Below are 16,974 nucleotides of genomic sequence, written 5' to 3'. Positions count from 1 at the left end.
ATCACCGAGAAGAAGAAGGAGGTGAAGCTTGCCAAGGTGCAAGCAAGGCGGGAAGATGCCAAGTTGAAGGCCGAGCTTGACATGAAGATGATCGCACTCAAAGAAGCCAAGGCCATGAAGGAGCTCTTGGCCGAGGAGAGGGATATCATGATGATGCGCACCGACGGCATGGACGAGGATCAGCTGGCGTGGTGGAACGAGACGAAGGCGGACATCATGGCGAGGAAGAAGGCGGCGCGTGAAGCTCGTGAGGCAAGTGCTCAAGGTGAGTCTCCGGCGAGTGGTGGCGCCGCTGGCGATGGTCTCGTTCATGGTTGATCACATTTGGGAAATTTCGTGGCTTGAACATTGCCTATGATCGCGTTGTGATGTTAAAAACTATGAATTATGCATCATATATTTTGGATGTGGTATGTTTGATCTGAAATTGTTGTGCAAATTGTTGTCTAAAACCCTGTTTTGAGGGGCCGAAAACTCGGACGAGCTAGCAGAACCCTCGTCCGAGTTTTCGGCCGGCGAAAAATGAATACAGGACCCTCTACTCGTGTTTTAAGGGGCGAAAAAATACGGGGCCTGTTAGACACGCTCTTAGCTTATCGAGCCAAGCCAAGCTTGGATTGTGAGTTCGTCAAGTTACTGAGCCGAGTTGACCTAGCTCGATAGCTGACGAGTTTTTTTCAAGTCGAGCCGAGTCGATATCCAACCCTGGTATCCTATCATTACATTCCGCAAATTTATCATGGATTTATTTTCAGCGTATATATTTGGAGTCCAATTTTAGCAGAGATTAAATCTTTGCTTGGCGCAGATTTCGGTGACGTAACAATAGCGTCAGGTGATTTTGGGTCACTGACATATGGACCCGCCATATCGTGGACCCACATGCCACTGACCCCTAAACTGCACGTATTCGTCAAAACAAAACAAAAAATTGTACGTTCTCCTCTGAAGATTTTGGGGGGCATGCAGAACTTCAGAGTTTGTTGCCAAGTTTGGATGGCTGGTCAGAGTTAGGCCTATAACTAAGGAGATCCGTTAGAGCAATCCCGGCCTTGCTACCCTACTTTCCTCCCTCGTCCATGGCGACGTAATCTCGCGGCTAGCCACTCAGAATTTGATCGAGGTGGCGGTGATCAATCGGATCGTGCGATGGAGAACGAGGTGTGGACGCCGCGGCGGTCGAGCCGGAGCAGCAGCATCGGGAGCGCGGGGAGCGGCAGCGCCGGGAGCGGGAACAACATCGAGTACACGAGCCTCCGCGACATGCTGCTAGAAGGGAGCGGCGGCAGCAGCGGCGGGGAGAACCACGTCGTCAGCTGGGGGATCCGCGGGGGCAGCTGGCGGGAGTGCAACAGCGACAACATCCACGAGTTCGACGCGTCCAACATCGGCATCCGGAACCAGCTGCTGAAGCACGCGGCGTCGGCGTACCTGCAGTCGGCGGTGGTCGTGGGCGGCGGCGCCGGCGGCGCGCGGGAGGGCCAGGGGTGCTGCCTCGTCCGGCTCTGGCGCCGCGTCGCCGGCAGCGTGCGCGTCAGCGGGCGGGGGCGGGTGCTGATGCGGGCTTGCTCCTGGCAGGGCTGCGTCTACGACATGCCCGCCGAGCTATGCGCCCGGGTCGCCGCCTTCTTCGCCGGCATCTGGACCTAGGCAGCCACCGGTAGGCCATAGGCGACGGTGCTTCCTCGTTTTGTGTTGTTGTTGTTAGATCTTGCATGTCAGATGCATGCTGGGTTGACCAATGCATGTTTAGTCAGATAGTACCCTCATTATTAACCGGTAGTCTTATTTGTCAGGGAATACCTTGTATCTTAATTAGGAGCTGCGGCATCAGCGTTTTCTGGTAAGAAAAAGAAGAGATTTAGCTTCTTGATATGATTAAGAAATGACATTGCTACTACTAATTCTGAGAAGATAGAACTAAGAAGATATTTGCTGTTCAATGTTGAAGACGGCCAATGAAAACCTATCTCTGAGTCAATTTTCTCCCGCGTTGAGGAGAGCTGTCTTCTTGTCTTCTTGTAGGTAACCGCAATTTAATTGTTTGCTCAGGATCTAAACAAGGAAGAGCACTTACCATTTCTTGGTTATTACAAGCATCCTAAAAGCGTACGGGGCAAAATATGGCTTTCAAATTAAGTTGTGAATTAGTAGATACAACTAAAGAGGGTGGGGGTGCCATGCATACGACTCGCAGAATGACAGAGACAAATACAGTAGTATCTACAACTCCTTTGCGAGCTCCATAGAAGGAAATTATATATTCTATCAAAGAAAATTGTAAATTGCTTTGAATAGGTAAATCAATCATTTGTCCTGCTCAGCCGAAAGGGGGTGCTTATGTATGGTGGAACGGGCCAATCTGATCTTTCATAATAGAGAGACAAACAACTCACTTTTTCTAAGTAAGGGGGAGAGGACTATTTCTGATCCATCAGGGGATTATTCCGCGGCGGATTCCAGATCTACAACCCCTTTGTGAGCTCCATAGAAGGAAATTATATATTCTGTCAAAGAAAATGCCTCAGGTAAATTGCTTTGAATAGGTAAAAATCAATCATTTGTCCTGCTCAGCCGAAAGGGCGTTCTTATGTATGGCGGAACGGGCCAATCTGATCTTTCATAATAAAGAGACAAACAACTTACTTTTTCTAAGTAAGGGGGAAGAGGACTGAAATTTGGAAAAAAAAATCATGCACATGCGAGATACAAGCTACGTGCACCATCGTCCCACCTGAAAAACAAACTTTCCTTTTTAAATGGAAAACGCTTATCTTCCCCCGGGGGATAATCTTGCTCCCGTCCTCCTGGTCCTGCGTCTGACACGCGTCCACCTCGATGTGTCCCGCTCCCGCCTGACCTCCTTATCCTCCTTGTCTCGCTCATGGGATTCATCCAGAAAACTGCTGCGCCCGCCTCCGTGCCCCACGCAGCGCCGCCGCCGTGCCCCACGCAGCGCCGCTGCCGTGCCGACTCAGCGCCGCCCCCGTCACCATAGATTCCCACCGCCCGCTGCCCCCCATATCGCATTTGCAACTCGCTATCCCCAAGTCGCGAGCATACATGGGAACTGACGAGGTAACGACGGCGATGCAGAGCAGCAGCCGCCGCTACTAGCCGTGGGGCGGAGCTGCGTAGGAGCTGCTGCTGCGGATCCATGGGCGGCCGCTGCTCAAGCCCTCTATCTCATTCCATTTCCCCGTAGGGCGTCGTCCTGCTGCCGGTGGGATAGAACCGGCCACCGCTCGAAATCGTCGTCTGCTTCAATCATCGGCCAGCTCTGCTAAAATCGTCCGCGGCCTCTGCTACAAACTTCCGGCAGTTCTGCTACAAACGGCCACGACCTCTGCTAAAAACTTCTGGCGGCTCTGCTACAAGCGGCCGCCGTCTCTGCTACAAACTTCCGACGGCTCTGCTACAAGCTGTCGCCGGCTCTGCTACAACTTCTGACGGCTCTGCTACAAGCGGCCGCGCCCCTGCGCTCTGCTACTAACTTCTGGCGGCTCTCCTACAAGCGGCCGTGCCCCTCTACAAGCGGTCGCCGGCTCTGCTACAAACTTCCGGTGGCTCTGATACAAGCGGCCGCCCCTTCTGCTACAAATTACCGTCGGCGTTGCTGCAGGCCATCAGCCGCCGTCGCTCACTGATGCGGACCGGCGACGACAATGCTACAACTGATGAGGGGCGATGATGCGAACGGTGGCGAAGTTGCTGCCGACAAGGGGTGGTTCTATTTTTTTTGCGATGCCGGCGACCGGAGCTTCTCTGCATGAGTGGAGGCGAGCGGGACTGGCGATGCTGCCGGCGGGGCGGGGGTGCTTCAAGCCGGCAGCGGTTTCCTTGACGTTGCTCCAAGCCGGAGTTGCCGGCGCTGTCCAATTCCCCAATGTGCGTTAGGTGTCAGGAGGAGGACGATGGGCGTGTTTTCCCTTTTATTCGCGTGAGACTGTTGACCCACGTGCGACGGTTAGATCCTTTTCATCGTACGGTTACGAACCCGGGGGATAGAACAATTTGATCCCCCGGGGGACGCTCAGTGCTTTCCTTTTTAAATACGCCTAGACATATCATAATTTTATAGAAGGGGAATAATATTTGCAGAGTTTAGAACATAGAGCTCATGCTCCACACCAGAAATACAAGACAAGACCTAGGTCCTGCTGATCCCGTTGTACTGTGCAACCGTAAAACGCGTATTTCTGATTTTCAAAAAGGATAAAACAATTCACATGTTTAGGAGGCACACATCTATGTGCATGCCTAGGTACTGAAATTCGAAAATATGTAGTTTGGTGGAAAATAACAAGTTTATAGTGAACAGTTTGAAGGAATCGTGTAACTTTCTAAAAGGCATGTAACTTAGTACACGAACACAATGTGACTTAACTTTTTCTGTAAGTATAATCAAATTCAAACTGTTCTAAAGTACTCACATGCCAAAAAAAAAATCGCTCTAGCTCCACTCACCATAGATAGTCTTAGGTTCTTAGCCTACTCCTAATCTTACGTGGAAGACTCTACTCACCCCGCGTCTACCATAAAACAAACTTTCAATGTGAAGCATGCATGACTCAAACAAAATAAATCAAGAAAGTTTATTTGTACTCACGTCTTTGACTATATACTCTAGTGCACCAGAGTTAAACATATCTCATAAATACAAAAAAATATCTTTTTTCTCGGTAGAGTGTGACGTTTTCATAGATAGCGAGGCATTCATGATTACTTTGCCAATCTTAAGGTCTAACCCGCCTGCTCTGTCTTTCAAAGATTCTCGTATGGGTAAAGCGTGTACATACGTTTCTAGAGGTGAATATATGTGTGTATGTGAATGTATGCGTTTATTAAAAAGGAAAAAAACTACTATATATTCCCCCGTAATCAACATAGTGCTACCCAAATTGACAGGTAAGAAAATCGATTTATTCCCATTAATTCTAGCATGAGCACAGGCCAGAACAGACTCGCAAATTAACCAGCGTGCCGACAGCTATTACCAGACAAATATTCGCTTTTCCGGTCGAGGCAGTCTAACCCACCCCTAAGACGCTGACGCGTGGGACCCACCACCGCCGCCAGCACGCACCCCATTAAACAACGACCCTGGCCGGCAAACGCTCACGCATTTCGAATTCGGAAACAGAGAAAAAGAAGGAAACCCCCAACGGTCACCCCTCCCCAAATCTTCAAATCCTTCTCTCCGACGACGAATTCGCGATCGATCCATCCATTCCATTCCATTCCCCACCTCTCTCTCTCGCTTTCGCTCGAATTCGGACGCATCCATGGAGGAGGGCATCGGGGAAGGCGCGCCGGTGGTGGTGGAGAAGGCGGCGGCGGCGGTGAGGAAGACGGTGAGGGTGTCCGAGACCTGCGACTTCATCCCCGACGCCGACGTCGGTACGTGCGTCCTGGTCGCGGATCTCGTCGGCCGCCTGTTTGTTCGAACCCCCCCTTGTTTTCTGACGGATCGTTGTCTTATTTCTGAGCCATCAGGGGATTACTCCGCGGCGGATTCCAGATCCTCGGCGGCGTCGGCGGCGGCCCTGCCCGACGGCGCCAGCTGCGCCGGATCCTCGGAGGCCCTCCCGCGCGACGACGGGATGCACCAGGACACGCCCGACTACATCCGCCGCGGCGCCGCCGCGCGGGTCCGGATCGCGCCGCTCGAGCTCTTTTCAGCGGCGGCAGAGCCCTCTCCCTCTCCCGCCGCCGCTGCCGCGCCGGAGGCCAGTGCGCAGGAGGAGGCCACGGGTTGTCAGGGCGGGGTACGTCTGATCTCCAGAATTCGTCAATGCGTGTTTTACGGTATAGGCCGTCTGTCGTTGTTGTTACTTAAGCAGATCGAGTTCGCAGGGCGACCGCGACTGCTGCGGCCAGCTGCGGCAGGAGTACCACTCGCTGCTCAGGGAGAAAGGGGAGTGCAGGCGGCTGCTGGAGGATCTGATGAGGGAGAACGAGCTCAAGAGCAAGGAGTGCCACGAGGCGCAGGCGTCCCTGCGCGAGCTGCAGATGGAGCTGATGCGCAAGTCCATGCACGTCGGCTCTCTCGGTAAGAAGAACCTGTCACTCACAATAACAGCAAACGTAGCTACCAATTTTATCATCACCGACTGAAAAAAAAATGGTGTCAGTCTTGCTGATTGTCAGAACTGGAATTGCATGTTTAGGCTTTCCCTGTCGATTAGGAGCATTTTCTGAAACTCTTGTGGCCATATGCAGCATTTGCAGTGGAAGGGCAAGTGAAAGAGAAGAGTCGCTGGTGCCAACTACTGAAGGACCTGAGCGAGAAATTCAAGGTAATTTCATTCCCCTAAGTCTCTCTTTCTTCACAGTACAATCTTCGACGTGAGATTGGGAGCGCGAACAAACTAACGCTTTATTTCCACGATCTGCAGGCCTTGAAGTCGGAGCACCAGATTCTACAACAAGAATCGGAGGAATACAAAAGGTGCTTGTCAGATGCTACACAGATGACTACGACGATTCATCAATACGGTAATGCTTGTGGAGTTGTTACCAAAAGATGGGCAACTTATGTACACTCTTCTTCAGTTTTATTGTGTGTATGCACCTCCAACTGAAGACAGCAAACATGGTTCCTGTATCTCAACAGTGAATCAATATGCCAGTTTAGAATGCGAATTTAAGGACCTCAAAGAGAAGTTCAGCGAGGAGGCAAAGGAACGCAGGGATCTTTACAACAAGCTTATTGAGATCAAAGGTTAGCTGTTTATTTCTGTTGCTGGTTTACGGATCGCTACTGCGGAATGGTGATCTTACCCTTGTTTGCACATTCCTCAGGTAACATAAGAGTGTTCTGCCGCTGCCGGCCGCTGAACACGGAAGAAATAGCAGAAGGAGCTTCAATGGCGATCGACTTTGAATCTGCAAAAGATGGAGAGCTCGTTGTCAGAGGTCATGTATCTTCGAAGAAGGTTTTTAAGTTTGATTCGGTCTTCAACCCTGAAGAAGACCAAGGTGATTCTTTCGTAAATGCAGTTTTACTCAGTTTTTATCCGTTATCATATTTTTAACAATTCATTTCCTTTAACATGTGTGCAGAGAAAGTGTTTGAGAAAACTGCCCCATTTGCGACTTCCGTGTTGGATGGATACAATGTTTGTATCTTTGCTTACGGGCAAACCGGCACTGGGAAGACATTTACAATGGAAGGAACTGACGGTGCTCGAGGGGTTAACTACAGGATTCTAGAGGAGCTCTTTCGAGTCATCAAGGACAGACATGACCTTTTCCAATACGAAATTACTGTCAGTGCCTTGGAGGTTTACAATGAACAGATTCGTGATTTGCTCCTGACAGGGTCTCAACCAGGTGCAACAACAAAAAGGTATGTCACTTGTGAATTATATCATGTTTGCAAAGTTATGTGGAGACCTAGCATACCATGATACCTCGTTCGCAGGTTAGAAGTAAGACAAGTTGCGGAAGGGATTCATCATGTACCGGGACTGGTTGAAGCACGAGTCACCAACATGGATGAGGCCTGGGACGTCCTGAAAACTGGAAGCAAAGCCAGGGTTGTTGGTTCGACCAATGCTAATGAGCACAGCAGCCGATCACACTGGTCAGTAAAAACTTGTTCTTACTGCTGTTCACCAGCTTTTCATACACTTGCACTAAGTTGTAGATTGTAAAATCATGTCGTCCCTAATTTTGTATTTCAGCATACATTGTGTTATGGTCAAAGGAGAAAACTTGATGAATGGAGATCGCACAAACAGTAAACTATGGCTAATTGACCTAGCTGGAAGTGAGCGTGTGGCAAAGACAGATGCTCAGGGTGATCGGCTGAAAGAAGCACAAAATATTAACAAGTCCCTTTCTGCACTTGGGGATGTCATATCTGCTCTTGCAACTAAGAGCCAGCATATACCCTTCAGGTTTCCATCTTTCAAACCTTAGTTATAGTTTGCAGTTTGGGCTGGAGATTATATGAACTCATTGACATTTATTTCTCAAACTGGCAGGAATTCAAAGTTAACGCACTTGCTGCAAGACTCACTAAGTACGCATTTATCTTCTTCTGTGCTGGCGTGATTTTAGCCTACCCTTTAGTTCTCTTAATAATGTGTGTAAGCACTGCAGGTGGAGACTCCAAAACTTTGATGTTTGTTCAAATTAGCCCAAATGAGAATGACGTGGGTGAAACTCTTTGCTCGCTGAATTTTGCGAGCAGAGTGAGGGGGATAGAGCTTGGACAGGCAAGGAAACAAGTTGATGTTGGAGAACTGTCAAGATATAAGCTTATGGTACTCTATTGCACTGTTGATTTATGTTTTAGTACCATTTAGCTTCCATATGTTTAATATGAATGTATACTGTTGTGGTTCTGCTAGGTTGGGAGAGCCAAACAGGATTGCAAGAACAAAGATACTCAGATAAAGAGCATGGAAGAGACAATCCAATCCCTTGAAGCGAAGAACAAGGCCAAAGACCTGCTCACTATGAATCTCCAAGACAAGGTACTTCGAGCTGACTTGCAGTCAACTTCTTCTACTGTTGTTTGCTCTACTAAGAAGTTATAATCACCAATAGTTAAGTAGTATAACTTGCACGCTTAGTGTTATGCATGAAGAATCAACATGTTTAACATTGCTCGTCTTCTTTTTCCAGATCAAAGAGTTGGAATCACAGCTGCTGGTTGAAAGAAAGATCGCAAGGCAGCACGTTGACAACAAGATCGCCCAAGATGTCGAGAGAAAGCAGCAGCAAATCCTGAAGGAAGAGAATTCATCCTTCCAGAGAAGCCCCATGTCGGAGAGGAACCTCAACTCCACCGCAGACAGACCAGCAGCCAAAAATTTCGGGATCGCAAAGCAAATGCTTTCGGACAGCAACAGTGAGGCCTACAGCTTCAACCAGCTGATGTCTCTTGCGGAGGAGAAGGAGAACAACCCTGAAGCTGCCCAGCTGCGCCTGAGTGCAAAGTCTAGGCGAGTGTCATTGTGCAATGGAGCCTACCAGCAACCAGCGAACTCGGCTTCCCGTCGCAACTCGCTGATACCGCTTCCGCGCCGCAATTCGCTGATGCCTCTGCCCATAGCTGGCAAGCCTGCAGGAGCAGCAGCAGCTTCACCCCTTGACAAGATCAAGGAGTACTCTTCACCACCGCTGCCATGCTCCCCTCCTGTGATGTCCAACGACAAGGGCAGCAGGAGCAAGAAGATCAACAGCATCCTGCGGCGCAGCCTGCAGAAGAAAGTGGTCATCAGGCCAGCAATGACAGGGCAAGCAGGAAGGAGGGGGACTGGTGCCGCTACCCAGGGCGTTGACTGTGCTCGCAGGACAGCGGCACGGCGCGTGCCATTGAGCGGTGGCCCTGCCGCGGCAGGTGCACCGAGGGCTGGGCATCAGAACAGGGACAAGGAGAGAGGGTGGAACACCGGGACAAGCTTCAGGAACTTCTGATGATGAAGAGGCGTCAGCTCTGAAGAGATAATGTAGATTGGGTAGGCAAAGGTTAGATGTTTATAGTTCGAGTTTGGCGTTCTCGCCTATTGTGAGAGAACAGCTCTGCATTTCTTTTTTATACTAGCAAAAGTGCCCGTGCGTTGCATCGGGAAAAAAACTCGAATACTCTAGTGAGTCAACGATGAAATATGTTAATTCTAAAAATATTAACTTGCAAAGCTCTCACTGGAACAACTTCTAATACCGCAGACTTGTGATGACCTATTTTAAACGATGAAAAGCTCCAAAGGACCAGTATACTGTATTAAAGATGCGGATGATACAATTTTATGAAAAGGCCCTAAGCGGATCATGAATATGTACACACAGGTTCTTGGTTTTTAAGAATTGCACCCCAAAAGAAATCCTCCGCGAAACGCGATCGAATCCTTGTGCTCTACCGCTAGTTACAGTCGTTCCAAATGCCGCGGGCAAGGGGGCACTTGGGGCATCAAACTCCACCGCACCGGTGCTGAAGAATAACCTGTACAAATCATACTTGAGCGCAGCTGGGCCAAGCCCGTGGCCTAAGATATTGATGGCCAGACGAGACACCTATACGGATGTATTTTTAAAAAAAAAAAATTACTACTGGAATGTTTTATACATATGTATACCTAGCTAAGGATGAATTTCAGTAAACTGATAATATATTTTGCCAAAATGTACAATGCCTATCTCTACATCTTTATTTGAATGCTGATGATTAGTGCTTCCTTTTAGCAAAATTGGTTAGGAACAAGCCGAGGAAAAATCACATTTGGGCTAGGAAAGCATTAAACTGGTTTAAGACTTGGTCTACCGGTTGCGGAGCTACCTTTATCCCATCGTCTTTCTTGAGGTGCCACATTCCATCGTGCCTACTAATTCTCCACACTTCACATGACAACCGTCTCCAATCCAGCACGGCGAAGCTCTGCAAGCTCGCGAGGTGTCCAACACCGACCGCTTCGACGCATGTAGCAGTGTTACCCAGGCAAGGGAAAAGCTAGGGAGCCTGACGCGACGCCCATGGCAGCTCAGATGCGAATCTGTCGGCCCCACGCCCGTGCTAGCCACCCCTACACAACCGAGTCTAACCACATCCGGCGGCGTGATCTCGAGCTTCCTTGTTTAGGGGATGCGGCCTCTTGGATTGGTGTCGCCTCCTTCTTAAAAAACAATACGTTGAGGGGGAGCGGCCAAAGAACATTTGTTGAGATTGAGTCTTCTGTAATCGTGTTCTTCTGTAATCGTATTTCCATAATTAAAAACGACTATTAGTTATTATGGCCAAAACGTATTTTCCTAGGTTTGTGAAAACTAACTTTTATTAATCATTTTTCTGTTGCAGCAAGGATTTAGTTTGTTAGACGGTGTACCTCGAAAACCAGTTATGCTAATATTGTTAAGAACTCAAAATAAAATAAGATTGAGTTTACATTTTATGTTTAACAAATTTTTCTTCTACTTTGTTTTAATTAACTAAAACTCTATTTTATTTTTTGAAATTTGATTTTAGGAAACGTTTTGATAAAGAAAAGAAAAAAAAAGACCCAAAGCAGGCACAAAATAAATCCAACCAACAAGCCAAGCCGAGCTCCCCCATCCTCCTCTCAATCTCTCAGATTCTTTCCCTGACTCCGTCTCCACAGAAGCCCACCAGGCCCCAGCAAGTGAGGCAATCCGACTCTAACTCCAGGATCAATCCCCCTATGGCCAAGACCCCGACCGATACTGGCCGGCCGGCCGCACAAGCGCGTCCCCGTTGCCGGGTTCTCTCTTAGAGCAGGTCTAACAGACCCCGTAAAAGGGGCAAACCCGTATAATAACCGCCGGTTTGAGGGTTTCGGCTCTACCCGGCCGTCTAGCACGCCCCGTAAAAACGGCCCCCGAATCGTTTTTTGCTGTTTTCGAGTACGGGGCGGGTCCTCGCCCCCTACTTGTGCGGGGTGGGAGCGGGGATAGTGGGCGAAACCACTATCGCCCACTCCACTGCGCGGGAAGCATTTCGCTGAAGCCAACTGCCGCCGCCGCCGCCCGATCTCCTCCCCCGCGCCATTTCCGGCCGGATCCGGCCGCCATGGACCGTCCGCAAGAGCCGCCTACCGCCGGCGGTACACCTCCTTCGGGCGCGGTGGTTGATGTCCCCGTCGGAGGTCCGCCGGCCGCCGGCGTCGTGTCGGCCATGATCGCCTCCACCATCCCGTCGAAGAGGAAGAGGATCCCGAAGCAATTCTTCGAAGCGGCGGCGGCGGCCGCCGATTCAGCGGGCGAAGCGCCGCCGGCTGCCAAGAAGACGGGCCGGGTGAAGACCAAGGCCGCCGGGCCGAGGGGTGTGGCGCCGGCCAAGGTGCGGACCAAGGCAATCAGCCGCATCGGCCTCGCGCCTCCGCCGGCCTCCAAGGTCACGACCCCTCCTCCGTCCGTTCCGGCCGTTGCGCTGCCCGCGCCGCCCGCGCCGCCGCCAACCACCATCGACGTAGACAAGGTGTTCGATGTTGAGTCCACAACATCGTACATGGACATGCTCAACGATTCCGCGGTGAATTTGGACGCCGGTATCGGTGCATGACGTTGGAGACCAAGCTCCTCATCACCGACAAGAAGAGTGAGGTGAAGCTTGCCAAGGTGCAAGCAAGGAAGGAGCTTGACATGAGGATGATCAAAGCCAAAGAAGCCAAGGCCATGAAGGAGCTCTTGGCCGAGGAGAGGGAAATCATGATGATGCGCACGGACGGCATGGACGAGGATCAGCTGGCGTGGTGGAAGGAGACCAAGGCGGACATCATTGCGAGGAAGATGGCTGCGCGTCAAGCTCGTGATCAAGGTGAGTCTCCGGCGAGCGGTGGCTCCGGTGGCGATGGATCCCTTGATGGTTGATCACATTTGGGAACTTCCGTGGCTTGAACATTGCCTATGATCGCGTTGTGATGTTAAAACTATGAATTATGCATCGTATATTTTGGATGTGCTATGTTTGATGTGAAATTGTTGTGCAAATTGGTGTCTAAAACCCTGTTTTGAGGGGCCAAAAACTCGGACGAGCTAGCAGAGCCCGTATCCCCACCCCGTAAAACAGCTGTTTTACGGGGTGGGGATACGGGCTCTGCTAGCTCGTCCGAGTTTTTGGCCGGTGAAATCCGGATACAGGGCCCTCTACTCGGGTTTTACGGGGCGAAAAAATACGGGGCCTGTTAGACATGCTCTTAGCCCCGGTTCTTCTCCTGCTGGCCCACCTACGCTCGCGCCGGGATCTCCGGGCAGAATTTCTGCTCCCAAATTCGTCATGCAGCCAGCTTGCAATTTCCTTCTTTAATCCGATCCTTTGATTACTCCTCCTTTCCTAATTTTTCTGGACTGGATCCTTTCCAGCTTGCAATTTCCTTCTTTAATTCGGGTCCTTTGATTACAAATCGTTTTCCAATTTTTCTGGACTGGATCCTTTTCCTTCGTTCAATCCCTCCTTTAATCCGGCAGGAGGGTTCAATTTCTCCGTTCCATATTTTCGCTGATGCTTGTTGTTCCAAGTCAGCTTGTTACAATCCAGAAAATTTAGGTATATAAATCGGTATAACTCGTTATCTGCAAGCGAGGTGGGACTATTGACCCAAAATCCGTTCGAGGGGAGAAAAACACAAGCAGACGCGGCCCACGCTCCCCTGCCGCCTGGACCATCTTTTCGTGAGCAGGCCGAGCTCGTCGCCATGGAGATCTGAGACCGAGCTCTGCAGCCGACTCTCACCTGCTCCAACAGTCTGCTTGCCGCCGGCAGTTGGGAAGACCGGCCAGGAAGGCACCCGCGCTTCCCCTCCTTGCGCTTTCTCGAGGCCGGCAAGCGGGAGGCTAGTGGAACCGGCGGGTGACCAAGGCAGGGCAGGGAAGCGGTCCAGGGAAACAAGGCGGACGGCGTCGTCCGCGTGTGGCCGCGGCGAGCGACGCTGCTGGCGCCGGGATGTGGCCGCGGCCACCCGTGCCGCCCCTGCAGACGCTCGACGCCCGCGCCGGGATGCGCACCTGCAGATGCTCCACGACGTGCGCCGGGATGCGGCCGCGGCGAGCGACGCTGCTGGCGCTGGGATGTGGTTGAACGGACTCGGTGGAGGACGGTGGAGGGGGAAAAGAAAAAGAACCAACGAACCGGTAACACGGTGGCAATTTGCTGTAATATGTGATTTGGTGGAGGGCAAAACGGTCCAAAAAAAGCGTTGACGAAACTTTTTTTGGAGATTGATTGATCTGGCTATCAGATACGTCATCTGTGTCTGTTCTGCATTTCTTTTTTATATAGGTTTGGAGATTGATTGATCTGGCTATCAGATATGTCATCTTTGTCTGCTACGGAACTGATGCCGGTTCTGATCAGGACTACAAGTGCTTCCAGTTCGAGTGTGAGACATTTTCTGCATACTGAATGATGTTGTATATGTCTTGAGTTCTGTTCTTGCAGATCCTGACCAGAAATCAACTTAAAGTACTTGCAGTTGGGTGAGATATTTTCCACCATGGTGCCATTTGAACATAAGATTCCATAGATATTCCGCAAAGGTTTCACATAAAGAAGCCCAGTTAGTTTGATAGGTTGTGGAGATTCAAACTGAACATAAGCTATGGGGATTCAAATAAGACCAATGGAAGTTTAAAAGTTGATCTCGAAATAGTGTAACCAAGTAATAAACCATTCGTGGCAATATTTAGAAACCAATTAACATAACATTAGAATAATATTCCACACTGAAATTTTGTCATACAATCGAATCACACGACCGCCAAACTATGTTGATGTATAATTGATGATTATCATACATTTCCCATGCATCCAGCTAGTGCCCTGCCACCAAGATTTGTGTCTTGAAGCCCTCGGTACCGTACGAGCCAGGTACGTGCAAGCCCTCTACAGGGACTAAACTAAACATTACAAAACTGGTAGCCCACTTTGACGCTTTAACTCGACGTCTCTGTTCCTAAAATCCTGCAAATCAAGAGTCACACCAAAAGCCAGAGTTAGAATCTAGCAGCAGAGCTATTTGCATAGTGAAGATGGATTTCCATGTCAAGCTAAGGAAACAATTTCAGATTTGTCAAGCAAAGGACACAACGGGGTTTTTTCTCCATCAGATTTTAGATAAGCAGGATAAACAAGTACCATGTGCCATAACAAATTAAAAATATCATCAGGTTTTAAGGAGTTTATTCGCTTCAGCAGGATAGATGGCAAACTATACTTCTTAACAAAATCAATCATAAAGAAATATAATGACCACAGGAGATGGCCAAATTCCACATCAATAATAAAATCTGAAGGAGACACGGTATGACGGTATTTTCAGAAAACCTTAACACAGACATGATTGTAAATAATGAACAAGTTGCCATGTTATTGAGGCACCAACCGATGAAACCAAATATAATAGCATTTCATGGTTCTTATCTGAGAACAACCAATCCAATGTTATGATCTATGGTTATTTTTACGGCTCCACTGTGCATATGGAGTATAACATTGTTTCGCACATGAAGTTTCCATGGACTTACATTTCAATGATGACCCAGCAAGACATGTTAGCCTTGCTTTTGTGTTGACCTCTGCCAATGGAGTAGGCTTCTCATTTCCAATCATCCGGGCATCCCAGATCCTTATGACGCCATCGGAAGAAGCCGAAGCAACTAGAGTGCTCAGTTCAGACCCGTCATTCCTGTTATCGAAAACGACAATCCCTTTTACACGAGTTGAATGAGCGCCCTCAATGCGCGACGAAACCTTGCCGCTGGACAGATCCCAAGCAGTAATACCGCGATCCTCTCCTCCAGTGTAAAGTACTCCATTCTGACATATAAGCATGATAAACAAGTGAGCAATGTGCACAACTCAACAGCATAAATTCATGGAGTTGTAGCTAGCAGTCAGATAGCTGACCACAGTCGAATTTGCATTGGACAGGTTGTTAACAAGCTTCAAGAATTTCTGAACCCTACACTAAGAATTAAGTAACAAGCATTCTCATGGCATGAAGTTTATCTGGAGGCACATGAAATCGAAATACCTTTGCTGGGGCGAAGGCTAGCACCCTCTTGTCGCAGCGCATCTCATGAATGATCCTGGCGTCCTCGGAGTCATGCACGGTGACCTTCTCCTCGGCGGCCATCACGAATCGGTCCCCGCCAGCAGCGTCCTCCGCGTAAGCCACGGCGGACGCGGGGCGCTCGAGGCGGCAGGCGAAGCTGCGGCGGCCGCGGAGCAGGTTGAGCATGGCGAGCCCCCCCGCGCGGCCAACGGCGAGCGCGACGCGGCCGGAGGGGTGCATGGCGACGGCGTCGGCGGCCTCGCGGCCCCGCGGGAAGACGCGGAGCGAGCTGAGGAGCGCGAAGCCGTCGGCGTCGTAGAGGTGGAGCAGGCCGTCGTCGGAGGCGGCGAGGAGGTTGCGGGGCACGGGCCCGATGGAGTGGAAGGCGAGCGCGGAGACGGCGGCGCAGGGGTCGAGGAGCGGGCCGAGGTCGGCGGCGGTGGGGAGGTCGTAGAGGCGGACGGAGTCGTCGGCGCCGCCCGAGGCCGCCAGCCCCGCGCGCGGCGCGGCCGCCACGCAGCGGATGGGGCCCGCGTGGGCCGGGTAGGAGAAGAGCGGGGCGAGGGCGAGGGTTTCGTCGGAGGAGGGGGCTGTGGCGGTGATGGCCTTGAGGGAGAAGCCCCAGATGAAGCGCTCGTAGGAGCCGGCGACGAGAGCCATCGGAGACGGAGGGGAGGAAGCCTATGTGCCGCCGCCGCCGCCGCCGGAAGGGTTGAGGTTGAGGAGGAGAGGGGAGAAAGGGTTTGGGGTTTTGTTCTTCTTTTTGCGCCGTGGTGTGGGCCAGGACATGATGGATGACTATGAGGCATGCCACAGTTTTTTTTTTTTTTTTGAACAAGGTGCCACGGTTCAAAGTCCATTGTTGCTTAACATATTCTCAAATTTTAACTTTGTCCTCGGTCAAAAAGAATTATGTTTGATCAAATTTATCTATAGAAGTATGAACATCCGTAGCACCAAATTATCTCTACTAGTTTTATCATAAAATATGTTTTCATACTATAAATATTTGCGGTTGTAGATATTAGAACATTTTGTACATAGATTTGGTCAAACTGAAAGATGTTTAACTTATTAAAAACTATAAATTTAAATAATTCTAAATAGGAGGAGTAATTATGCACTCCTTTCATGTTATCATCCAATACAAGATGGTAGTACAAGTTTGAACAACCTTTCAAGATGGCTCGAGAAAATGACAAAAAAACATCATATTTAGGGTTGCGGTGTCACATAACCACCAACTTACGAGTTAGGACTGTGCATCAAAAACCACCGCACAATGGGGCATACAGTTGAAAGATTGCACTAATTTTCCAAATTAGCCGTGCTAACTAGTTTTCTGGAAGCCCAGACCCACTTTAAAGTCCACGTGACAAGGAGAGACGGTGGGGCGCTCAAGGCCGTTAGGGCTCCGCTAGGTTGTTGTGTATGAATAGAGCCGAAACAGCCACTC

At 50.0% G+C, this 16,974-nt stretch overlaps 3 protein-coding genes across 3 annotated transcripts; 2 read left to right on the top strand and 1 right to left on the bottom strand.

The window, feature by feature from the left end:
• The first annotated feature begins 1,035 nt into the window (after positions 1–1,035).
• LOC127304485 (uncharacterized) lies at positions 1,036–1,795 on the top strand. The gene has a single exon (XM_051335157.1). It carries the CDS (start codon positions 1,150–1,152, stop codon positions 1,648–1,650), a length of 501 nt encoding a protein of 166 aa, XP_051191117.1. The 5' UTR covers positions 1,036–1,149; the 3' UTR covers positions 1,651–1,795.
• A 3,325-nt stretch (positions 1,796–5,120) lies between these two features.
• LOC127298564 (kinesin-like protein KIN-14R) lies at positions 5,121–9,586 on the top strand. Its single transcript, XM_051328417.2, has 14 exons — positions 5,121–5,400; positions 5,497–5,768; positions 5,857–6,052; positions 6,223–6,299; positions 6,399–6,498; positions 6,617–6,724; positions 6,805–6,981; positions 7,066–7,351; positions 7,427–7,588; positions 7,689–7,904; positions 7,992–8,029; positions 8,110–8,273; positions 8,361–8,486; positions 8,638–9,586. The coding sequence occupies exons 1-14, from the start codon at positions 5,286–5,288 to the stop codon at positions 9,430–9,432; spliced, it is 2,832 nt and encodes a 943-aa protein (XP_051184377.1). The 5' UTR covers positions 5,121–5,285; the 3' UTR covers positions 9,433–9,586.
• Positions 9,587–14,146: 4,560 nt separating this feature from the next.
• LOC127298565 (uncharacterized) lies at positions 14,147–16,286 on the bottom strand. Its single transcript, XM_051328418.2, has 3 exons — positions 15,498–16,286; positions 14,989–15,280; positions 14,147–14,425 (listed from the first exon to the last, which is right to left on the bottom strand). Coding segments are annotated over exons 1-3 (975 nt in total). The 5' UTR covers positions 16,179–16,286; the 3' UTR covers positions 14,147–14,423.
• Positions 16,287–16,974: the final 688 nt, after the last annotated feature.

Source organism: Lolium perenne, chromosome 5 (genome assembly GCF_019359855.2).
Source record: "Lolium perenne isolate Kyuss_39 chromosome 5, Kyuss_2.0, whole genome shotgun sequence".
Lineage (NCBI taxonomy): Eukaryota > Viridiplantae > Streptophyta > Magnoliopsida > Poales > Poaceae > Lolium > Lolium perenne.
This window is presented reverse-complemented; position numbering and strand designations above follow the sequence as displayed.